This window comes from Dipodomys merriami, unplaced genomic scaffold (assembly GCF_024711535.1).
Source record: "Dipodomys merriami isolate MVZ:Mamm:240054 unplaced genomic scaffold, mDipMer1.0.p SCAF_69, whole genome shotgun sequence".
NCBI lineage: Eukaryota > Metazoa > Chordata > Mammalia > Rodentia > Heteromyidae > Dipodomys > Dipodomys merriami.
The window spans coordinates 871245-896451 of NW_027206279.1; the positions used below are offsets into that span (position 1 = coordinate 871245).

The 25207-nt window shown below is 53.4% G+C and overlaps 1 protein-coding gene across 1 annotated transcript in view; it reads right to left on the bottom strand.

Annotated features, from left to right (window-relative positions):
* Ryr3 (ryanodine receptor 3) overlaps nt 1–25207 on the bottom strand; it is a 348483-nt gene that overhangs the window by 21253 nt on the left and 302023 nt on the right. Inside the window, exons 70-87 of the mRNA XM_070005709.1 lie at nt 22647–22817; nt 22327–22386; nt 20251–20382; nt 19502–19614; nt 16655–16751; nt 14448–14554; nt 14046–14097; nt 13513–13569; nt 12429–12528; nt 12202–12281; nt 10269–10345; nt 7752–7825; nt 7491–7508; nt 7007–7087; nt 6345–6433; nt 4920–5048; nt 1860–1964; nt 91–172 (exon numbers count right to left, since the gene is read on the bottom strand). Coding sequence (XP_069861810.1) covers nt 91–172; nt 1860–1964; nt 4920–5048; nt 6345–6433; nt 7007–7087; nt 7491–7508; nt 7752–7825; nt 10269–10345; nt 12202–12281; nt 12429–12528; nt 13513–13569; nt 14046–14097; nt 14448–14554; nt 16655–16751; nt 19502–19614; nt 20251–20382; nt 22327–22386; nt 22647–22817 — 1624 coding nt within the window. The remainder of the gene's footprint in view (nt 1–90; nt 173–1859; nt 1965–4919; nt 5049–6344; nt 6434–7006; nt 7088–7490; nt 7509–7751; nt 7826–10268; nt 10346–12201; nt 12282–12428; nt 12529–13512; nt 13570–14045; nt 14098–14447; nt 14555–16654; nt 16752–19501; nt 19615–20250; nt 20383–22326; nt 22387–22646; nt 22818–25207) is intronic.

Genomic DNA, 25207 nt, shown 5'->3' on the forward strand with positions numbered 1-25207 from the left:
TTGCCAGCAGAGTAATTTGCACGATGAGCAAGGCTAGTGCTCGGACCAATGACAGTTGTGCGCATGCCTGGTTATACCAAACAGCCCAACCTTCCAGGAGGGACAGAAGCATCACCACCATGTCCTGAAGGAGATCCAAGAGTTCCTTCAGCAGCTCGATCTGACTGGAATCCTAGAACAGAAACAGGAGACATCCTGAGCTAGTGGACCCCTGCGGGGCGGTGCACACGGTGCGGGCGAGGGTGGGAGGGCCGGCCAGAGGGGCCGTGCTGAGGCCAGCGGTGGGCTCCAGAGGGGCCGTGCTGAGGCTGGCAGTGGGCTCCCTTCTCGCGGTGAGGAGCTGCCTGACACCCGCCTCCGGAGCACCCAGAGACGCATCCAGCACGCTCCCTCCTCTTCTCCCCCCCTCGTGCCATGGGTGGGAACACTGAGCACCGTCCAGAAACTGCCAAGCGACCAACCCACTTCGCCAAAGTGTCCGAGTGCCTTTAGTAGCTTGTGTTGTCATTTTCTGAACTGGAGATTTACTGGTGAGATTTATAGGAATAGTACTGTAATCACGTTAAGGCAACCATAAGTCACCAATAAATTCCCTTCTCTCAACAAGGTGATAGTCATCAATAAATTCCCTTCTCTCTGAGCTATATGATGCTAATTCCAGCCGGTGGTGACCGGGTGCTGCAGGTGTCCCAAGGGTAAAGATGGATGGAGTCGGTGGTAGTCTGGCTTTAATCTAAGCGGCGCAGCAGGGTCTTGCTAAGCTAGCTCGTGCTTATACCACGCACAGAAGACATGGTCCAGAAGACCTGATCTGAGGGCGAAGTTAAAGTTAGGAAACGATGCTTTCAAGAATAATCTGGGGTCAGAAAGGTCACAGCCCTGGCCTGGGGACTTCCCCTGCTGTGCTGAGTGCTGAAGCTACCTTGAAAATACCATGGAAGTAAGGACTGTCAGAGGTGAGAGGAAACCTCAGTCACCCATTGTCACTGGACATCTCACAGTGACGGGACGGGACACAAGGCGGGCAGTGGCGTCCGCGGCACGGGGAGGAGGCAGAGGGGCCGTCAGGGAGCCCCTGAGTCACAGAGCCACTCACACCCTCCCACAAGGCCAGGGTCAAACGGGAAACGGGAAAGGCTGCACAGCACAGTCCAGCAGGGAGGAGGCAGACATGACCACGTGAACATTTTACAGACACGTCATTTCACGTGCTGCGGTGCACGTACTCTCATCAGCTTGACATGGTCCTGCATGTGTTGGCATGGAGCAACAGCGCTGCCACACATGCTACATGTATGTGTTCATGGAGTGACAGCGCTGCCACACACTACATGTGTGTTCGCAATGCTCTGCATCGCTGCCACACATGCTACATGTGTGTGTTCATGGAGCGACAGCGCTGCCACACACACTACACGTGTGTGTTCATGGAGCGACAGCGCTGCCACACACGCTACATGTGTGTGTTCATGGAGCGACAGCGCTGCCACACACGCTACATGTGTGTGTTCGCAATGCTCTGAGCAGTCTCTCTGGTGCCAGAGAGACTGAGAGTGAGGAGGGGGGGAGATGGGAAACAGTAGGGGAGGGAGGACACGGATCACAGAGGCATGCCAGGTCTGACAGCGCAGACAGGGCTGGCGGACGGACAGCCGCAAGGACAGAGGATCAGTGTGGCAGGAAGCGAGGACTGAGGTGGTGAGACCCAACGAAGCGACGCTCGTGCAGAGTCCACCCGGGACCCCTCCTGCCCCAGCCCCGGCGAGGCTGCACAGCTGCCCGGCCCGACGGTGAAGGTGCATCCACAGGGCTCTAAGGCCAGCGCCCACCCACGGGGCACAGTGAGCAGGCCACAGTACCTGAGAGAGCTTCATCTGCATGTTGGCGAACACGTGGAGGAAGCCCACCACGGCGTCCCACAGCCGGCTGTGGGCCAGGCTCTGCTGGTTCCCCACGCACGGACCCTGTGGAGAAAGGGAGAGGGCGTCCTAGCTGCGTGCACACCGCGGTGCACACCGTGCTTCCCGCCTAGTCCCCCCGTTCCCAATCCCAGGATGGAGCATGAGGACCGAACTCGGGCTCTGAGACGGTGTTCTACAAGTTGATCTCTGAATCAAGTCTTACACCGAGGAACAATATCCAAACTAGTTAGGGGCTGTGGTGGACGCACCCACCCCAGCCTTTCCCAAGTAACCTGAAGTGCCCGAGGGCACCCGTGAGCGCAGGCCTGGCAGCCCGGTCCCTGTTCTTTGCAGGCAAAGATACGCAGAAGTGCTACGCCCTGTGACCACAGGATCTGCACAGCAATCCCACTGTTCCGTCACTTCTAGGACTTTCTTATCACTAACCTAAACTTAAGGTGTAATTCCTCCCCCCTTCACACACACACACGCACACACGCACATGCACACACACACACACACACACACACACACACACACACACACACACGTCTACCTATGTAACCCAGGCTAGCCTCACACTGGTGATTCCCCTGTCTCAGCCTCCCGTGCACATACCCCTTTGTCCAGCTTCGTGTCACCTCCTACATATCTTTTCTAAAAGCCAAGCACAGAGATAACTTCATTGCTAGCTTTCATTTTCCATGGGAATAACTTTTCCATTTTTGAAAATCACTACCGAACCAATGCCCCTTCCCTCTTCCTTTTACTCCGCCCCTTAACCAATCTCCACGTTATTTCCTAATAAGAAATGTCTACAGGACACAGATCCTACCACAGAGAGCCCTGGCAGGCTTCCTCAGGAAGACACGAGAAGCAAGATGCTGCCTGCACCCACAGGTCACCAACGTTTGCTTTAAAATCACCAGTTAAGTACATCTGCTTCTGACTCCTAGAAGCCAGGAGATTCATTTTGGAACAAAATTGGTCTTTAAAAGAAATTGGCAGGTGCAGTGAATGAGCTTCTCAGCTTTGGTTAAATTCTCCAGAGGAGACCCGGGTTAGGATGGGTCCTCCCAACCAGTGCTCATCAATCTGGTCACCCTGAGACCTGGGGGCAGTCTTGTTCCAGTTTCCAGTGCTCCTCAGATCTGGTCACCCTGAGACCTGGGGGCAGTCTTGTTCCAGTTTCCAGTGCTCCTCAGATCTGGTTACCCTGAGACCTGGGGGCAGTCTTGTTCCAGTTTCCAGTGCTCCTCAGATCTGGTTACCCTGAGACCTGGGGGCAGTCTTGTTCCAGTTTCCAGTGCTCCTCAGATCTGGTTACCCTGAGACCTGGGGGCAGTCTTGTTCCAGTTTCCAGTGCTCCTCAGATCTGGTCACCCTGTCGAGACCTGGGGGCAGTCTTGTTCCAGTTTCCAGTGCTCATCCTTACAATCCCCCTCAAAACACTCCTTTTTAGAGTGTTCTAAGGAGCAAATAGGGTCTGAGTGAGTCAACTGGCTCATCACATAGGCATTTATTGAAGATGAAAACCTAATGCTTTTCATAGAACAGATTTTAGTGCTTACAGAATCTATAGAAAGAGCCGCCCAAAACCCTAAGACTCTTAGTTTACAGAAGGTTCATTTGGAAGGAAATGAAAATGTACAAGAATAAGGATCAACTGTTTATCCACTTTGCTGGCTCTTCTGTTTTAGCCAGATTGGTGTCATTGTTGGTATCGTGTCTCATGAAGCCACAGACAACCTGTCGCCACTTTTCCCAAAGACAGGGCTACTATGTGCTTCCTGTCTGCGCTCCTCACGGCTCACGGTCCCAAAGAGACCCGTCTGGGGCGCATACGCACAGTCCCACAGAGACCCGTCCGGGGCACATACGCACGGTCCCACAGAGACCTGTCCGGGGCGCATACGCACGGTCCCACAGAGACCTGTCCGGGGCGCATATGCAAGTTCTTTTCCTTGGAAGTGTCAAACCTGTGTTTTTTTTTCTTTTTAAACTTTAAACACTTATTTCCTGAGACAGGGTTCCACTATACAGCCAAGCCTAGAGCGCACAATCCTCCTGCTTGGCCTCCCAATGCCAGGATCAAACCTCAGATGATGTGCATACCAAGCAAGTGCTTTCCCACCGAGCCACGCCCCCAGCCACCACGGGGATGCTTCGTAAGCATGGCATAAGTCATTATTTTACATCAGGTATGATCATCTTTTTTCAAGTAGTTTTCTTCATGTATATGTATTCTCTCAATTGCACTAAAAGCTCTCCTAAGGATAGAAGTCATATATACTGGTTTTCCTCCATTAATCGCAGTAGAGTACAGCTAAGTGTTTTGTTCAGTGAATAAATGAATGAAAATTTTATTCATGAGTCTCCTGATTATGACAGTACAAAGACAAATGTTAGTTCTGCCTTCAGAATCTTGTCCCCCTGAGAGCCACGACACAGATACTGGCTTGTCTGCACCTCCTCTACGCATTTTCCCAGCAGGCTGAGCACTGAGCAAGGGGGAGAGCCCTCCCCCGGGGCTCCCTTGCAGGCTTGTTGCTGCTTTGTTTGTTTGGAGATGGGCCTAAGTAGGCTGTGATGGCTCAAGCGTGACCTGGCCTCAGCCCCTCCAGTGCTGCGTTACAAGCGTGCACTGCAGTGCCTGGCCTTAGATTCTGTTTTTTAATTTCTACTAAGCATCACTACCCTTCCATTTCATCATTGTATTAACGTGTCCACATTGTTCTAGACATTGAGAAAAATTCAAGTGGAATATGAAGTTTTCTCTCTATGGGAAGCTAGGACGGAAAGCAAGATGTAACTAGCTGAATGTGAGCAAAGCGTGACAGCACCCCAGCAGGTGCGGCGGGGACTGGAAGCTAACGCCACAGACGCAGGGCTGGCTCCGTTTCTGGGTAAGAAGCGTTGTCCCATTGGGGCTGAGCGCAGCCCACTGTGTTCAGCCAGGAACTCTGCGGGGAATTTAGAACTGTCCTTTGTTTTTGGTCCACACGCATTACCACATACCTGGATATATTCCGTAAGAGAATTGAAAATCTGCTTGGTGACCGCCAGAGCTTTAGAAAAATTGTGCTGCCCTGATTCATCAATGATGTTCTTCCCTGAGTAGTACCAGTAGAAATCACTGATTGATTCCTAAAAGCAAACGAGAGGCGCTTAGTACTGCTGATGCCAATCTGGGAGCATAACTCAGTGCAAGAGCAGGCCGAGGGAATCCGACACGTCTGACTTCTCTGCTGTGAAAGGAGCCACGGGCGCTGTGAAGAACACAGGCCGTCAAACCCACCATCTTCCAAGCACAGATGCGTCTCTGCAGGGAAGAACCCGCTGGCGAGAGCACGGCCCTTGGCATGTGGAGACCATCATAGGTGATGTTTTTTTTTTTTTTTTTTTTCTGTTTTGGGGGTTAGTTGGAGATACGTCTCACAGGGACTTTTCTGCCTGGGCTGGCTTTGAACTGCAACCCTCGGGTCTTAAGCCTCCTGATTAGCTAGGATTATAGGTATGAGCCACCAGCGCCAGGTGTGAGATATTTTTCTAAATGAATAAACTACCTTGAAAATTATAATGATTCTTAGCCAAAGAACTATAATAATAGCAACAAAATAACAGCTAGCTTTTAAAGTGCTCATCTCTTCATCTTCACTGCTTCCGTTTGGGGCATGTCCTACCTAGTTTATGGATGGGAAAACTGGAACAGAGAAAAGGCACACCAGTGGGTCCTGTGCCCAGTGAGTGGCAAAGCCAGGCCAGGAAACAGCCATGAGAAACAGCCCTTTCCTCCATCAGCGTAGTTGGACTTTCACCCAAATGATTACACAAAATGACTTCTCAACACTTAGCAGGCTGAAAACTGGTCTTATCTCAGCATGCTGTACAATTCTTTCTCCTAGGAGAATTTCTCTCTTCGCAAGTTTCCTTACCGCTCCAGGACACTGTGGCTGGGCCTGCTCTGGAGAGCTGTGCATTTAACCCTCTCTCCACACCATCTCAAGTGATGGCATACGGTTCCATTCAGTATGTAGGCATAGACTGTAGTGCCTTTCTTACTGCGGTGTGACCACCTGACCTTCGGTGTCAGGTCTCCCTTACACATTTTCAACTTACTAACAGTGTAAAAACGACAGGAGCCCGCTGTAGCGGCACCTGGAGCTGTGGGCCTTGGTCTGCTGGTGTCAGTGCGGGTGGCGGCCCTCTCTCAGGATGCCAAGCCCCGGCGGCCAGCCGCTGCACCACTGCCAGGGTGGACAGCCCAGCTCTGCAGCACTCCTGGCCCTGAGCTGTGATGTTCTATAGGCTAAGTGCATTAGATGCAATTTCAGCTTATGATGGGTTCACGGGGCGCAGCCTCAGGGAAGATCTAAGAAGATGTGTGTCCTGGCCTTCCTGACCTTTGGAAGTGTGGAGCCTCTGCCCAGGGCTCCCCCTTACCTGCAGACGCAGAAGGTAGTCCACGGTGCTGATGATGATGTTTACAGTGGTGGTGTTCCCCATCTGAGTCCGCAGGAAGTTCTGAAAGTCTGAGAGTGCAGTGCTGGTCAGAGCACAGGCCCGCGGCGCACCCGTAACCCCAGGGAGCCGAGCCCACCTTTCAGCTCCGCCTCAGAGGAGCTCGCGCTGTGCCAGGTCTGACAGACGCCATCCCTGGGGCCTGACAGACCTTCAGGCCAGAGCTGTACTCAGAGCCCTCCTACCCTGTGACACCCAACGTGGAACTTCATGAACCTCAAAGAGGCCAGACGAAGAGGACGGAGGTTCTGGGAGGAGTTAGCCTTGGTGGCACTCAATAACAGCCACACAGTGAGGGCTCCTATTGGTGAGTGTGCTAACTTCTGTCCTTGGGTGTGGAATGGGCATCCTAAAAGGAATGACCACTGTGCATCTGAATGCTGTCTCCCAGGAATGACCACTGTGCATCCGAATGCTGTCTCCCAGGAATGACCACTGTGCATCCGAATGCTGTCTCCCAGGAATGACCACTGTGCATCCGAATGCTGTCTCCCAGGAATGACCACTGTGCATCCGAATGCTGTCTCCCAGGAATGACCACTGTGCATCCGAATGCTGTCTCCCTCAACAAATAGCCCGCTTACCACTGTTGTGGCCTTCACAAAGCAATTGCAGGAATCTAAAGAGGTCTCGTGTAAACTCATCATTCTGAAGGACCTTTTCACCTTTGAAAATAGAACAGTCCAGTGAGCACCTTCTAATGAAAGCAGCCAAGGAGAAGTGTATGGATGCTTTGGAAAAGGAACTTTGGGTGAATGGTGAAAAACTCTATTAACCTAGAGCTGAAGTGACAGACCACAGAGCCCAACAAAGGCAAATTATTTAGCCCCAAGATGCATTTATAATGACAACATGGCAGTGGTCGCAAACGGTTCACAGTCCATAACCCATGCTTTACAGAGGGAAGACACTTTTTAAATCAAGCATCAAACTGATGAGGTTAAATACACTCCATGTGCAACCTGCAAGTCCAAGATGGCAGGGACATGGTCCCTGATGAAGGGCATAAATCCAGTCTCTCAGGATTTACACACAGGGGAGGGACTCAGGCCAGAAACTCCAACTTACCACGCTCACGAACAATAACTGTGATAAAAGAAAAAAGAAGACAGAATAAGGAAGACATCAGTACCTCGGGTCTGATCAAGTCACAGCTGGCCTATGAGCCCGTCTAGCCTGTATGTTGACTTTGTCATGCCAGGGCTGCACACATTTGGATGAAATAGCGTGGGCTTTGCAGGCTGGAAGCCATGACCAGAGGCTCTAGCCAGAAAGGGTTAACGGAGTCTAATCAGGAAGAGGACGGCCTTGGTGTCGTTCATTACTTACGTGTTCCTTCTTCCGTAACCATCCCCAGGCCTTCGGCTTTGTTCTGTCTCTCAAATGCATTCAAATCAAGGACGCTTTTAACAGACAACAGAAAACAAGGTTCAGGGCTACGCAGACTGGAAAATGGGTTTCTAATGTCAAAGCATCCGTTGACTAAGAAAATGCGGTGCTATTATTTTCTTGAATTGCTAACACATAGCAGTGTCATTGAAAGTTTTAATGGTTCCTTGACTTTATATCAAGCATTGAAGTTTAAAAATACCGTGGTTAGCTAGTCTGAGGCACATGCCTGTGATCCTAGCACCCAGGAGGTACGGCATGAGGAGAGTTCGAGGTTAACCTAGGCTCACAGTGAGGCCCTGCCACAAGAAACCACCCCTAGGCCTCTGTGCGCGTCCAGCGTTGGCCCTTCCCCTACGCTTGCTTGGGGAAGCTCACTGCAAGGGTTGGGGTGATGCTCGGCTCCACCGTCAGACCTCTGCTTTCTCAGAGATCACGTTAGCTGTGGTTTCCAGACCTTAGGGCCACACCCTTGGATGGTCATGGTTCCTCAGTGTTGGGGTGCCATTACGTCAAGAGTAAGTTTTTAGCCAGCAGTGCCCCATGTTGTGCTTGAACCTGGTGAGCTGGCTTCCTCTCTGCTCCACTTCCTCCTACCTTTCTGGTTACAGCCACAGCCAGATTCCTGTCACCAGGAAGCCCTAGGGCACCATCAAGCATGCAAGGGAGAGAGCGGCGTGCAGATTGCCTCCCGCCAGGGCCGCTGGCCAAGTGTTGGCTGGGTTCATTAAGATAGCAAAGGCCTAGCCTTCCTCCCAGCAGTGTGCAGAGGGAGAGACCACAGACAAGAAAGACACGGCACCCCTTCTTCTCTTTTGGGGAGTTACAGATCGTCTGTCATGGAGGTAAATTTTAAACAGCAAACAGTGAAGTTGTACCGCTGTGTGTTGCTCTCCGCTGTGTTCTGCTGTGACAGGGATGCACAGCACAGCGCCAGCCTTCTGTGTCTGTCTGACTACTGAGGGAGAACATTGCTTTGAAGGGACAGTTTTGATTCCAAATCTGTGCAGCACAGTTCTGATCCTAATTCCAATCCCTAAACACCCATGTTGAGTGTTTTAATTTTTCTACTGCCTAAGTATTTTACAAATGTGTATTACTCTTGTAATAATCAAAACCCATTAAGACATCTTAGAACGCTGGTGAGATGTCAGCTGGCCACTCAGTGCCTGTCACCTCCTTTCCATGCCATCATTACAGGAGAATCAGCAACAAACTTAGCAACATTAAGTACCGTGGGGCGCGGGGAGAGCGCTCAGGGATTCAGCGGAGCATTTTGTGAGCAATGTGGGAATGATGGCCCGGGCTTTACCTCTGAGTACACATGGGCTGTCCCTCCCACAGAGTCAGACCGATAAGATCACATCCTCTTCTCCTGAGAGAAGCCATAAACTAACAGGCTGTGGGAGCTGAGAGTAAGAGCCAGGCCGTAGCTCAGACACGCTCTTTGTGGCCCCAGGGTACACTATTTGTGCAATCAAATAAGGTTCGCAGGACCCTGAAGTCTGCACAAAGAAAGGCATGCTCATCCTCCAGATGTCCAAATGGAAGACATTATGTTCTACTTTAAATATCTAATATGATAAATAATTATCATAGTCCATGGAGGCAAATGAGCTAAACAACTCTGCTTTCTTTTAGAATGAGTTTTCAAGAGTAAGTTGACTCCTTTCTTAGAAAGGCTGCTAGCTCACTTCTCAGAGGAGCAGTGTGGTGGTTACATATTTGTCAGTGGTTCAACCGTGAGGGGTGACTAACACAACCAGGTAATGTGAAGGGATAGTTAAATGCTTTGTCTTGTAGTCCATGTCAAAATGTTCCCGTTCTGAGATTTACCCCATTGAAAAGCACATACGGGGGACTGGGAAGGTGGCTCAGTGGTAGAGAGCTTGCCTTGCATGCATGAGGCACTGGGTTCGATTCCTCAGTACCACATAAGCAGAAAAAGTGGGAAGTGGTACAAAGTGGTAGAGTGCTCGCCTTGAGCTGAAGAGCGGAGGGACAGCGCCCAGGACCAAATTCAGGCCCCACAACCGACCAAAAAAAACCCCAAAACCAAAAAAACAGACAGATGGGTATATATACCCACCCAAACACACTCCATGCAAAGAATCGTTACAAAACAGATTATAGCAGTATGTCTGACCACAGTGAGGTGCCCTAATGTTCCTGTTCTTTGGTTTTGGCTTTCGTGGGTGTCCACGCTTGGAGAAAAGTTTGAGGAACTCACTCAGCCTCCCAGGAAGACAACTTGACCAAAAAGGAAGGTAATTAAAGAAAACAGCTCGTGGAGATTTCTCCCTGCCAAATGCTGCTTGAACGCACTGCTAACTCACACGGTGCCCACCGCCCTCCTTTCCAAAAGAGGGGGCTTGCAGGTAATCCTGCACACTGGATTCTGCCCCCTTCTCGAGTAACGAAACTTCCAGAAAATGCTGAGTGTTTCCCCATATTTACCTGCAGGACTGCATAAGACCAGAAAGGCTCTGAAAGAATCCAGCATCTTTTTTCTCCTTTAGGTAATCTAGCATTTTCTGCAAAGGAGAGACATTTTAAGTCAAGAAAAAGCGATGAGAACCATGCTGCCGGCCATCTTTAATTCCAGTGGGAAAGTGGCAAGTCTGTGATCACCTGTACTTCAGACCTACACTCTGCTTACCGACCCCAAACCCAGGGACCCAATTAAAAGCTGAGAATTTTTTTTTCACAAGAGACTTTATGCTCTCTCTGTTAATGGGAAGGCAGGAGTTTTCAGACATAGCCAAAAATGTTTGTTAACGGATGGATTTTTTAAAGGCCTGTGAAGTAGTCAACTGATAGAGGGTGGGGAGATTGAGCGAAGAGAAATCACTAAGAAAATGGCAATTTTTTTTTTTGGGGTCCAGTCGTGGGGCCTGAACTCTGGGCCGGGGCGCTGTCCCTCAGCTCTTCAGCTCAAGACTAGTGCTCTACCACTTGAGCCACAGCGCCACTTCCAGCTTTTTATTTTTCTGCTTATGTGGTGCTAAGGAATCGAACCCAGGGCCTCATGCATGCAAGGCAAGCACTCTACCCCTGAGCCACCTTCCCAGCCCCTTATTTTTGTTTTTGTTTTATTTACTTTTTCCAGTCCTGGGGCTTGAACTTGGCCTGGGCACTGTCCCTGAGATTCCTTTGTTCAAGTCTAGTACTATACCCCTTGGGCCACAGTGCTACTCCTGGCGTTTTCTGTTTAGGTCGTACTGAGGAATTGAACCTAGGATTTCTAGGATTTCATGCATGCTAGGTAAGCACTCTACCACTAAGTCACATTCTGAGCCCGAAAACAGCATTTCTTAGTAAGCAATCTGTTTGGTAAGTGTTAAAGGCAGGAGAGGTGATGTGTGAGATGGTGGCTATGGAAGTAGAGCTCCTTCATGGCCTGGATATGACTGTGTAAATGTGTGTCTGAACCGTCACTCTTCTGTGTGCCTGGATGCTCCACCGCCTGTCTGCTGGGAGCGTTCCCGATTCAGACTTCAGGCACTTGGCGGTCTGCACTGTCACTGTCTGAGGCTTGCTAGCATGCCAGCAGCATGGCGGCAGGGTTCTGTTTGTAGCATTCAGTGCTGCCACTCTGCAAGGCCACAGCATCAGCCCATCACCAGCCTGGCACGGTCTGCACTGTCACCGTCTGAGGCTTGCCAGCATGCCAGCGGCATGGCGGCAGGGTTCTGTTTGTAGCATTCAGTGCTGCCGCTCTGCAAGGCCACAGCATCAGCCCATCACCAGCCTGGCAGGTCAACAATCTGCTCACGCCTCACTGAATGAGTAATGCGTATGGGGATGTGTATGGGGGTTCCACCCCCCCGCCCCCCGTGTGGGGATGAGATTCCTTATGAGGCAGCAAACAACTAGAACAGGCCTGAGAAAAACCCAACCCTAGGGCTTGGGCACAACTCCACAGTACATGTATTTCTGCATGAAATCAGCTACTGGCAACAAAAGGAAACATTTACTTCTTTTACCTCTGGGTAAAACCTCCTCATCAAATGCACATCTGCCTATAAACTCCCAGCCCTGGTTATAATCATCCCTGCTCGGACAGGACTGGCCACTAAGCACAATGGCGGCCCTCTGCTGCCCCCGGCAACTCCTCCTTAGTGCTTCGAACTGCCAGGCAGGGACGGGCCAGCCCGGGACGGCCACGCTCCGCCTGGAATGGACCAGCCTGGGACGGCCATGCTCCGCCTGGGACGGACCAGCCCAGGACGGCCGCGCTCCGCCCGGGATGGACCAGCCCGGGACGGCCACACTCCACCCAGGATGGCCACGCTCCGCCTGGGATGGGCCAGCCTGGAACGGCCGCGCTCGGCCCGGGACGGCTGCGCTCCATCCAGGACGGCCACGCCCTACCCGGGCATCCCCTCACCTGCTGCACGCCCGTGTTGCCACCGTTGAGAATGGCGATCCCCAGCTTCAGCGTCTCCACCACCATGGCGCTCATCTCACCTGCCGGGCGAAGGTGCAGTGCAGTCACGGAGGACGCCAACGGAAGCCATGCTACCGGGCTTTACCAGGACTTGGTAACGGTGGCTTTCTCCTCATGTGACGGCTCTGGGTGGTTTGCTGGGCTTGTCCGGGAAGCGGGGAGCTCACCTTTGCTGGCACTGATCATCTGTAGAACCATCTCGGCAGCCCCACGTTCATGCAGCCGAGCTTGTTGATAGAGGGTTTTCTGTTTCTCCATCTCTTTCTCCTAGGGGGGGAAAAACACAGAGAAAGTCCTGTCCCTCACCTTCTATTGCTTCCCAGTCTACCTCGGTCCCCCGTTCCCATTTCCCTGAAAGCGATTCTCCATGCTAAGGGGAGCTGAGAGTCTTAGTGGACTATGGACCACATCCACAGTGTCAGATAAGCAACCCTGACGCTTACAGACAGCTTTCCAAGCACCTGACTCATAGTCGCTCACAAACCAAAGACAGATCTTCCAGTTTTTGTACTGAGAGGTAACATAGTGTGTTCCTCCTCCTCTGACACTATGACCACAGGAAAACGTGCGTGCTTCAACTCACGTACGGTGGCACACTCCTGCAATTTTAGTACTAAATAGAAACATCTCAAGTTCAAGACCTGCCCAAGATACATACTGAGGTTCTGTCTCAAAAAAATAAGCAAACAAACAAAAGTGTGTATTTTCAGTGTCCTGTCAAGCAGAAGAGACACTGAACAGCCAATCTGCACAAATGTGCCTGAACATTAACAGCACCCCTCCTCTAGAATGTTCCACCCTCTGGAAACACACACTTCCTGGTGCTGGGCCACTGGAGCGTGAACATGCTCCGTCATGACTCTGTTCGTTTGCATCCGTTGCAGTCTGTTGGGTGCTCTGCAAATTACAGCGTATGAGGAACCTGAAATATTTTAGCTTCAGGCCCCCGTGGATTTCAAATGAAAAGTAGTATCCATCTGCATTTACAGAACAGTAGTGCAAAATCCAACGCATGGCTCTGATGTGTCATTTTTGGCTGCGTAGATTTGTTCTTTCACAGCTCCGGGAAGTCGTGTGACACGGTCAGCCATGGCTCGCGGGTGGGCACCGCTTCCGGCTGCCCGGCTAGGCCACGAGGCAGGCGGCAGACGCTCAGACACAGGCGGCGGAGCCTCACCCAGCCGGCCAGCGAGAAGGTGCAGCTGGAGGGCCTGGAACGCAGCCTTGTGTGTAATCCTTATGAAAACTTACCTCAAATGTTTTTTCCTTGTCTTCCTCTTCATCTTCATCCTCTCCGCTCTGACAGCTCTGGATTTCCATGGAGCAGGAGCAGAAAAACAACCAAACCGAGACTGCTAATAAATACAACTTTGTTCTACTTGGCACGGATGGGTGACAAGCTATAATTTACCCTGGGACCTCAGGACTCTGCAAAGCCAGGAACATTCTGATCACTCTATGACAACATTCTAGTTCAAATGCCATCTGTACAGTTATCAAGGGGCTAAGAAGGAAGAGAGAGGAACACTAAGAGTCATAGTCGTGGGGCGCAGGCTGACGCCCCTCCTCAGCAAATAAAGTTCTGGGGTACATGGGGGTAGGAGAGCAGGGAGGTGTCCGGCTCCCACGCAACGGCCGTGCGGCTGCGACCGACGGGGCCTGGCTCCCGAGGGACCCTCTCTCGGGCGCCTGTGGCGCTGCAGACTGGTCCAGGCGATATCTCCGTGTGCCGGGAGCCTTAGGCCTAGGAAGACAGAGGGACAATGCGCAGACACCCCGTGTACCTTGGCCATCATGCTGGAGTAGGAGGTATACAAAGGGTCCTCTTCCAGTTTGCTGAAGAGAAGGAAGGAAGTCGTTAGAGCCTACCTCTTGAATCCCACAGGAAAGACCACGCGCCATGTGACTCTCAAGTTATAGGCACTAGTGAGCTAATTAGAAAACTCCCCCTCCCTCCTTACAGAGAACTCTGGGATCTGAATCAGTGCTGGCTTGTATGGAGCTCAGGAGTAAGATGTAACTCCTGGCTGCTTCGTCTTCCGAGGCTGCCCGGCAACGTGACGCAAGGGTCTTGGCTGGCAGCAGCTCCTCCTGAGGCTCCCTGTGATGCCGGCTACCGTGGGCTCACAGCCCACCCCCCACCCCGGGCCCGTTCAAGAGGAGGGCGGCCGCGGGTCTGGGCTGACCTCCGCTCTGTGAGCGCGCTGCGGCTGAAGTGGAGAATGATCTGGTGCAGCGGGTCTGGCTGCCTCTCTGGCTCTTCCTCCTCTTCCTCCTCCACCGTGGGCGATCTCTACAACAAATGCACCGTAGGTTTAGGCACAGACTCACCGCGTGCCACAGCGCTGCATGCAAAAGAGGCCAAGCGCAAGGCACAGAGGCAGTGGGTTGGAAGCAGAAGAGGAAGCCATAGCCTCAGGGCGGAGGCTGGCAGAGACAGGGACACATTACAGGGTTAGGCCAGGTGACAGTGGAGAAAGGGCAGAGGCCAACCACAGGGCAGAGCGCTGGGCCCCCGCCGGCAGAACTTCAGGCAAGCCGGGGGTACCCGTGGTGCGCAGGAGTGCAGAGGCTAAGTCCCGCTGGCCAATTCTGGAAATTTCTCTCGGGGAATTAGGTTGGAGACGGTGGGGTAGGAGGAGCAAGAAGCACAAAGCACTGGGGCCGTTTCTGGGTCTAATATTGTTGTAGATACAGCCTGTGTGCCTGCTGGCCTCACGCCCTTCTAACACCCTCCTGCTCCTCAGCTCACGCCTGCCCCTCTCCCTCCTCTGGCAGAAGGGGGAGGAGAGATTTCAGTGGGGGAGAACTCCCCAGGTGTGAAACGGGGCAAGCACCTTTCCCACCTATAGGAGTGTGCAGAGGAAAACGAGGAGGAAGGGCTTAGCAAAGGGAGGGGGAAAGAAACAGAACATGGTAGGGAAAGGTACAGAAAGAAACACAGGATTTGTGGAGAAAGTGATGGGAGAGAGATAGGGGAGGACAGAGGGGAGGACAGAGGGGAGGACAGAGAGGAAGAGGGGAGGACAGAGGGGAGGAGAGGGGAGGACAGAGGGGAGGAGAGGGGAGGACAGAGGGGAGGACAGAGGGGAGGAGAGGGGAGGACATAGAGGAGGGGAGGACAGAGGGGAGGAGGGGAGGACAGAGGGGAGGAGGGGAGGACAGAGGGGAGGAGGGGAGGACAGAGAGGAGGGGAGGACAGAGGGGAGGAGGGGAGGACATAGAGGAGGGGAGGACAGAGGGGAGGAGGGGGAGGACAGAGGGGAGGAGGGGAGGACAGAGGGGAGGAGGGGAGGACAGAGGGGAGGAGGGGAGGACAGAGGGGAGGAGGGGAGGGGAGGGCAGGGAGGAAGAGGAGAGGACAGAGAGGAGGAGAGGGGAGGAGGAAGGGAGGAGAGGGGAGGACAGAGAGGAGGAGAGGGAGGACAGAGGGGAGGAGCGGAGGACAGAGAGGAGGAGAGGGAGGAGGAGGGGAGGAGAGGGAGGACAGAGGGGAGGAGAGGGAGGACAGAGGGGAGGAGGGGAGGACAGAGAGGAGGAGAGGGAGGAGGAGGGGAGGAGAGGGGAGGAGAGGGGAGGACAGAGGGGAGGAGGGGAGAAGGGAGGAGGGGAGGACAGAGGGGAAGAGAGGGGAGGAAGGGAGGAGAGGGGAGGACAGAGGGGAGGAGGGGAGAAGGGAGGAGGGGAGGACAGAGGGGAGGAGAGGGGAGGAAGGGAGGAGAGGGGAGGACAGAGGAGGAGAGGGAGGAGAGGGGAGGAAGGGAGGAGAGGGGAGGACAGAGAGGAGGAGAGGGAGGAGAGGGGAGGAAGGGAGGAGAGGGGAGGACAGAGGAGGAGGGGAGGACAGAGGGGAGGAGGGGAGGACAGAGGGGAGGAGGGGAGGACAGAGGGGAGGAGGGGATGCTGCGGGTCGGCACAGCAGAGCAGGGCTTCCCTTCTTTCTGAACCAGAAGGAGGCTGTGGTGTGGTCCTTCTGCAAGACATATGTTTCCCTGGCATGTTGTTCTAAGGGGTTGAGAGCACGCTGAGCCAATAGAGATGTGAGGTGCAGGAACAGAACTGCGGCGTGCCCTTCCCAGAGCAGTTACTGTTAGAATGCGGGGTCCTGGCTGGCGTAGGTGACCCCCTGCAGACAGGGCACAGGGAATGTTAGCTGTTAATGCAGAGGATGAGGAGGAGGAGGAGGACGACGAGGAGGACGAGGAGGAGGAGGGTGAATGTGTTAGCACTAACTCAAAGTGCATCCTTTGCTCTTAGGACCATCAGCAAGGCTTCCCTGAGAACCCACAGAGTTCACTCCTCTCATACATTTGGTTTTCGTGTGTGATGAGCTGTTACACACACACACACACATCAAACTCAACCATACCCACATCTGCAGGTCAATACTTACAGCCAAGTCCTGCACTAGCTTCTCTTCAAAGGAATACGCCTCTGTTTCTATCCAAAATCTCTGATAGCCATGGAGGAAGAGGTTAATAGAGCGGTGCCTGAGCAAGGGTGAGAGGTGGGACTCAGAGCTGCAGTCTGGGCGGTCAGTGGTTAGTGAGCAGGGCAGGGGTTTGTACAATTCAGGTCTGATTGGTCAGCTGGCCAGGGGCTCACCAGGGCTCTCTAACCAGGCCCTTCCCAGTGTCAGAGGGCTTTCCCAACCCAGCAGTGGTGCTGCAAGACAGGGCAGTGTCTGCGACCCTCAGCCGGGCTGGCGGGGCTGCCTGCCTCTCCCCCTGCTGAGAAGGGACACCTGGCCTATTGGAGCCCTGCCGTGTGGCCGCGCATCGCCATGGTGGGCGGTGTCGTCTGTGGTGGCCTCAAACACCAGTCCTCCACACAACGGCCTCAGCCAGGTGCGGAAGCTTCTAGAGGCAGACACCCCCTGGCAGGCTCCAGTGCCAAAAGCACACCTGTGTGCCCCAGGCCCCCTGCCCGCGCTCCTGGGCTGCGGACGGCCAGGGACACCCGTCCCGGCCAGGGCTGATGGCTGGGTCTGCTCCAGAGCGGCTGTGCGCAGGAGAGTGTGGAAGGGCCAGATCTGACCAATCAGAGTGCATGACACAATTGTACAAATCTGTTTTACGTTCACATTAATCACGGTCAGGAAAGGAAAGGAAGAGTGGGGAACAGGAGCGGCCCCCCCAGATTACATTACCATTAACACGGGTATAAGCCTGTCATACTGAGCCTTTTCATTAACCTTTTCCAGCCAAACCCGTTGGAAGGTGCTCAGGAAGAAATTGTTAATTTTGTGTCTGGAGAGAAGCATACAGGTTTTCTTTTAAAAACTAACCTCAGAGGAACAGTTTCCACCCAGACAGACCCACTTTTGTTTTGGGAGATTCCATGTCGTTGAGCGGATCACAAGGTGACCAAGTGTGGTCTAAGATCACTTTCCAGCTGTGAATCTGCTTTTCAGTCCATGCCAGAGCCCGGGGACCCGTGCCGGCAGGTGGGTCTGGGGTGGATCCCTGGGCTTTCCCTACCCACGTGAGTGAGTCAGGGAGAGCAGCCCCAGCACAAGGATGGCGCTGGCATCTTCCGTGGATTCAGACGGTGTGAGTGTTAGAGAGATGTCTAGCTGCCCGCCCGCCCGTGCTCTTCTGCAGACTAAACTAGCACAGCATCAGGTGACAGGCAGGAAAGCAAATGCTTTCTGTTTCGTTACTTCCAGAAAACAAACTAAAATTCTATGTACTTTGGCATTTTTTTTTTTTTTTTGGTTGTGGGGCTTGAACTCTGGGCCTGGGCGCTGTCCCTCAGCTCTTCAGATCAAGGCTAGCGCTCTACCACTTGAGCCACAGCACCGCTTCCAGCTTTTTCTGCTTATGTGGTGCTGAGGAATCGAACCCAGGGCCTCATGCATGCAAGGCAAGCGCTCTACCACTGAGCCTCCTTCCCAGCCCCCTTTGGCATATTTTTAAGGCTACAAATTTTACTTTTCTGCCAGTACTTCAGAATCCTCCATGTCTACGGCAGTTTGATTTAAATTTTTACCTTTTCAAATTCATTATTTATTGATTGATTTAGTGACACCCATTCTGTCCCCCAAACAGGAACCTGTTTTCTTTTGAAAGGCCCGCCAGAGCAAGTGCCAGTCTCAGGTCTGTGATTTTCCCCTGTTTTTGAAGACCCTGAGTAGGAGAGTGGAGTTGACTCTGGACAATGGCCAAGACCCCCATGGGAGTGGCCCTTGTCTGAAACTTTCTACCTGGGTTGAGAAGATGCTTGCCAAGGTGTTTGCTGTTCCCACTGAACAGGAAGTTGATGGAGCAGAGGCTGACATCCAAGCACGTGTTCTGCTCTCCATCACAGACCTGACCCCATGCCCTACAGACAGAGTGAGGTCACAGCTCTGCTGTTAACACACACACTGTCCAGTTCCGCTGGTCAGACACCCACAGTGCACGCTCTGGATCTCACTGTCCCCGCGGCTGTGGGTGAGCGGTCGGAGGCCAGCGGGTAGCTCTACGGGGAGTTGGAGCAACCTTTAGGAAGCGGCCTGGGGGAGGAAGCCAGGCCTTCGGCGTGCCTGGGGAGGGGACACTGGGACTGTGGCCACTCCTGCTCTTTGCTCCCCAGCTACCATGGGGTGGCTAGGTCGGATCTGTCTTGTGCTCCTTGTCAAGATGTTCTGTTTCTAAAGCAACACAGCCAAGAGACCATGCACCAAAACCTCTGAAACCACCAAGGAGAACCATCTCCTTCCTCCTAGGCCGGTGTATCTCAGGTGTTTGTCACAGTTGATTCACTGGCTGTGCCGACACAGGATGATGCGTCACACATCACCGCAAAACCTTCGCGTGGTTTTACGCACTGTGCCCCTCGCCAGCCCTTCTTCACGGTGAGTATGCGCATTAAAGGGCTCTCAAGTTACATCTCTGTGTCTGCTGAAGACATAGTGCATTTGGTGTCAATATCTAGCAGGAAACCCTGCTTGGCCTCCAGTTGGAATTTGAAGTCACATGTTTTAGAAAGCAGCTCTTTTTCCCAGAAGCCTTCACACCTTCAGGAAGAGTCCCCCACGGGCCATGTGGAGCCCCCAGGCGCCTGCCCATGTCGCAGAGATGCTGGGGGGCTGGGCCTGGCACCAGGGAGCCCAGCTGGTTTCATTTTAGGCTTATCTGGGTTTCTTAGCAGGCCATGGGCCAGGGACTCCAATCTCTGTTCTTCATATCTAAGTGTGCGGCTCTGGAAGCTACTTAACTCCTATCAGCGGGTGCAGAGGGAAATGGAGGAGACATACCTGGGCAGGTTGTAGAGAGGGGCCATCCTGAAGCAGGCCACCACCGCCCGCTTCCGCTGCTTGGACAGCAGCTTGTGCCAGACGGCCTTCCGGGACCTCAGAGGCTGCTCCACCTGAGGATAGACCACGGGGAAGGCACACATCAGATACACCGGAGCCCGGCAGCCAGACTTCTCCACCACTGAACAACATCAGCTTCGCAATGGCCGTTAGCAAAATGCACCCAGTGGAAGGCAGTTTTGTTTACGAAGGTCTTAGGTTTTCTTCTTTTCCCCAAATGCAGTTGGCCATTTCTTGTTTAACAGCAGCATAACAAACAGTGTAGTTGAATGAGACACTGGAGCTAATGGCAAGGGTTTGTGGAAGAATGGGAGGGGGTGGAAGCAGGTGTGTGTGTGTGTGTGTGTGTGTGTGGTGTGGTGTGTGGTGTGTGTGGTGTGTGTGTGTGGTGTGTGGTGTGTGTGGTGTGTGTGTGTGGTGTGTGTGTGTGTGGTGTGTGTGTGTGATGTGTGGTGTGTGTGGTGTGTGTGTGTGGTGTGTGTGGTGTGTGTGGTGTATGTGTGTGGTGTGTGTGTGGTGTGTGTGGTGTGTGTGTATGCGTGTGTGCATACGCGCATGCACACGCGTGTGCTCCTGCTCTGCTCCCTCCCCTCGGCCCTGCTGCGTTGCGTTCTCAGAACCCAGAGCGGCCGTGGAAACAGCGCCCTGTTCCGCAGTGGCCTTCCCGCTGCCTGGCGTGGCACCCTCACCTGCTCCAGGTGGAAGACGGCGGCTGAGATTCTCTGGACGCGCTCCACCGTCTTTTCAGGATCCGAAGGCTCGTCACTCCTGGTCACATCCTTGTAGAGGTTTAGCTGCCATTTTACAGCTGGATCATCCGACTGGAACAGAAGCGTGGCCAAGAGGTGCGCCATCTCTAATGCCCCCGCTACTGGGGTCTCGGATTCCGCTCTCCCCCGCCCCCTCTGGCCCCGCCTTCTGCAACCCTGTAGACTCTCCATACAAACTGTTCATTCTACCCTCCATCTCTCCTACCTCACCTCACATTTTCCACCCCTTTTTCCTCTGGGCTATATTTTAGATGATTTCCTTAAAGCAATCTTCCAATTTACGAATTCTCTTTTCAGCTGTACCTGATGTTTTTGGACCACAGACTGGATTTTAAATTTCAGTGATTATTTACTTTATATCACTATGAGTTTTTTCACACTCATAGCCTCTCCCTTATCAAAAATAATTTCCACTGATTGCTTTATGGAGGCTCTTGCTTTCTTATCTCTTTAAGTATTTAACTATATTTATGTTTTAATTACTTTTTGTTGCTCCTAATTGCTTGAATTATTCTTTGTTGGATCTCTTGACTTTCTCAGAGACTCAGTCCTTACATGCTTTGCAACTGTTTCTATGAGTTTATTTCCAGAAGTTTTACTGGCATCCTGTCCTATATGATGGGAAGTAGAAACTCTCCAAATGCTGGGTGCCAGTAGCTCACGCTGTCATCCTGGCTACTCAGGAGGCTGAGATCTGAGGATCGCAGCAAAGTCTATGAGACTCCTATCTCCAATTAACCAACAGAAAACCGAAAGTGGCGCTGTGGCTCAAGCGGGAGAGCGCTAGCCTTGAGCTGAAGAGCTGAGGGTCAGCGGCCAGGCCCAGAGTTCAAGCTCCATGACTGACACAAACAAAAACAATCTCCTCTCCAGATGGCTTCCTGGCTGTCTCTGCAGGACGATCCCTGGTTTCAGTCTCTCACTTTACATTTGTGCACAGGATGGGTATTTAGGTCCCACATTCTTCTTTCTTACTATTATTTAAAAACCTAGCTCCCAGCTGGATGCTGGTGGCTCACACCTGTAATCTTAGCTGCTCAGGAGGCTGAGATCTGAGGATCGCGGTTCAAAGCCAGCCTGGGCAGGAAAAGTGTGTGAGACTCTTATCTCCAATAAACCACCAGAAAACTGGAGGTGGCGCCGTGGCTCAAGTGGTAGAGCACTTGCCTTGAGCTGAAGAGCTGAGGGACAGTGCCCAGGCCCAGAGTTCAAGCCCCATGACTGACAAAAAAAAAAAAAAAAAGAAGAAGAAAAAAGAAAAATCTAGCTCCCTAGACACAAATCTGGCCTGGAGAATTCTCCCAACAGTGAAATTTTGTTTTTAGCAGTTGGAATGTCTTTTTGTTATATTTAAAAAAACTCTACCATCTCTGTATGTTGGGGAGAAAACAAGAAGGGTGTGTGGGGTGGGAATGTAAAATACTAGCTACCCATTTCAAGGCATAATGTTTCTGAGGAAAGAGTTGCTGAGATTCAGAGGCCTGAAAGAAAATCCTCAAGTTGCCTTTAAAATAAGAATTCTCCCGTTTTGGATGATGCCAAGTCAGACTCAAAATTATTTGGCTTCAATCCTGTCAAAATGGGAGGTGCTGAAGTCTGAGTCCAAACACTCACCCTCCCCCCTACCCTCCCCCCTCTCCCTCCCCCTGCCCCGCCCCCTCTCCTCCCCCTCTCCCCTGCCCTCTCCCCCCTCCCCCCTGCCCTCCCCCCTCCCCGCCCTCCTCCCCGCCCCCCTCCCCCCTGCCTTCCCCCTGCCCCGCCCCCCCACCCCCCCTCCCCCCCTGCCCCCCCCCCCTGCACCCTGGCTCCCTGCTCCAGTAGCCGGGAATGAGCTGATATTTTTCAGGTGCCTCTTTGCAGTAGCGAAGGAAAGAACGAACATGAATGGGCGAGCTAGTTATACCACACAGGGGAGTGTGCTACCACGCCGCCTGTAATCCCAGTCCTCGGGAGGCTGAGGCAGGAGGAGGCCCCTGGGGGCGGGCCCGGCCTCACCTTCTCTTGCAAATGCAGGTTGTTGCGCAGATGCTCCTTGACCTCCTCATCTGTGTCCCTCTGTGGAAAGAGGCTCCGTTTTATTGTTATGTAGCAGGGTGCTGACGTGTGGGGTCAGCAACAGGGTGTAGCTGTGGCCTTTATGAGAAGAAGGACACGTGCAGAGTTATCCCCAGTTACTGACGCCCAGACCAGAGCTGAGGTGAGGGGGAGCCAGCTCTGATCCCCTTGATTGACTCTGCCCTCTGCTCCGAGGCCCCCCTCCGGCCCCCACCCCGGGGACAGCCCTGCAGGCCCCGCCCAGCCGGGCTGCAGCTTACACAGCCGTATCGGGACTTCGCCAGGGAGATCAGCTCCTGGTCGCCCGGAGTGCACATGTTCAAGCCCACGGGCAGCATCTTCTTCAGGGTGGCCACAATGAGGGAGGTCTGGATGGAGTACAGGTCTCCCCTCCGCTTCGTCTTCTTCCGCTCCTGGTCCTGTCCTCCAGACTAGGGTGGCGTGGATAAAGAGAGGGATCAGTGACTGAAAAGCCCTGCTTCCTCCGAGAGGCAGCCTGCCTCCCTGTGGCCCTGCCACGCAGGCCGGGCCTGGCCGCAGCCTGCCTCCCTGTGACCCTGTCCACGCAGGCCGGGCCTGGCCGCAGCCTGCTTCCCTGTGGCCCTGTCCACGCAGGCCGGGCCTGGCCGCAGCCTGCCTCCCTGTGGCCCTGTCCACACAGGCCGGGCCTGGCTGCATTTCAAAGAACAGGCAAGAGTGTTAATAAGACAAACCAGGAGCCCATGGAAGACCAACAGTCTCCAGCCTTCCTTTCTGCACCCGCACACTAGACACACTCAGCACACATTTGCTCACTCATTTCTGCACCCAATAAATGGCTGATGACTGACCAAAGGACTGCACGACAGAACCAAGTTCCCCTACTCTAGGGGTGAGTAACAACAGACATGTCCTTCGTGGGACAAGGTGCCATGGTTTGGATCGCTGTCACCCTGTGGAATCTTACACTCTCTGGACTCCAGGGATGGCATAAATTCTCACAGGAAGAGAAAAACACTACAGAAGGACTGGTTTGGGAACGGACTGGGAAAAACTGGAGGAAAGGAACTCCTGGGAGCTGCCTCACCCGCCTCATGGCTGTGAGGGCAGCGTGTGAAGCTGCGGGCGTGCAAGCCTGGGCTGTGAGTGCAGCGTGTGAAGCTGCGGGCTGCGGGCGTGCAAGCCTGGGCTGTGAGGGCAGCGTGTGAAGCTGCGGGTGTACAAGCCTGGGCTGTGAGTGCAGCGTGTGAAGCTGCGGGCGTGCAAGCCTGGGCTGTGAGGGCAGCGTGTGAAGCTGCGGGCGTGCAAGCCTGGGCTGTGAGTGCAGCGTGTGAAGCTGCGGGCTGTGAGTGCAGCGTGTGAAGCTGCGGGCGTGCAAGCCTGGGCTGTGAGTGCAGCGTGTGAAGCTGCGGGCTGTGAGTGCAGCGTGTGAAGCTGCGGGCGTGCAAGCCTGGGCTGTGAGTGCAGCGTGTGAAGCTGCGGGCTGTGAGTGCAGCGTGTGAAGCTGCTGGCTGCGGGCGTGCAAGCCTGGGCTGTGAGTGCAGCATGTGAAGCTGCAGGCGTGCAAGCCTGGGCTGTAAGTCCAACCCCAGGCAGCTGTGGCCTCCTCGAAGTGGGGTCGGACAGGACGTGGCCAGAGGGAGTCAGGGACCAGGGGAAGCAGAGCTGTGGCCGCGGCCTTTGCTTTAACGGGTGTCTACAGCAAGGGAGGAGGTGGCGGCACTGTGACATAATGACACAGACACGGGCTCTGGGAGCAGGGGCGGCCGGCTGCGTCCTGGAACTCGAGACCTCGGATCCCTGGGCTGAGTGGTGGGCTCTCCTGTCGCATTAGCTGCTTCCCAAGTGGAAAGAGGCCGTCAGTCCTCCCGTGGAGGGCCGGGCGTCCTGCCCTGGGTGCCGGTGCCTGGGTGATTACGTTTTGGAATCCACAGCAGAGCTCCTGGTCAGCTACCAGACCTGGCGGAGGGGACCTGGGAGCCCCAGGCCAGCAGCGGCGTAGTGGGAAAACATGAGAGTAAGGAAAGGTTTCTTACGTCCCAGGACACAGCAGAGAGGGAGGCTGGCTCTCCTCACGCTTACTGGGTGCCGGCCACGTTCCTTCTGCGCCCACCGCGGGTGTACAGATCTAAAAGCTGCGTCACCACCCCCACCTCCACTGCCCCTGAAGTGCCCCAGGTCACCCCTAGAGCCAGAACCTGGTCTTACGTATATAAACCACGTGTGCATGTAAAATGTAAACGCAGAACACAGTGCACGTGCTAACGTAAATGTGCTAAAATGGTCACTGTGTGGACCTGAGTGTGTAATTTGGACCATTTCCTGCTCATTCTCTACCTGATTTTGTCTGCATCATCGCATAATTGCTATGCAAAGACAGATTTCAATGTCCTGGATACTTAAATAAGACATCTATTATCCTCTCAACAACTCTGAAATAGTAACAAAGCAGGTTTATAGATGATAACATGATGCTCGGGGAAGTTAAATAATTTTTCTAAGATCACACATGCCAGAAAGCATCTGAGCCAACACAGGTCTATTTTTTCTTTCTTTCTTTTCTATCTTTCCTTTCTCTTCCTTTCTTCTCTATTCATTTTTGGGGGGGAGTATAGGTTGAGCTCTGGGCCTAGACTACTTCAATCCTGTCCACATTCTGTGTGTGTGGTGTGTGGTGTGTGTTTGTGTGTGTGGTGTGTGTGTATGTGGTGTGTGGTGTGTGTGTGTGTGGTATGTGTGTGTGGTGTGTGTGGTGTGTGTGGTGTGTGTGTGTGGTGTGTGTGTATGGTGTGTGTGGTGTGTGTGGTGTGGTGTGTGTGGTGTGTGTGTGGTGTGTGTGGTG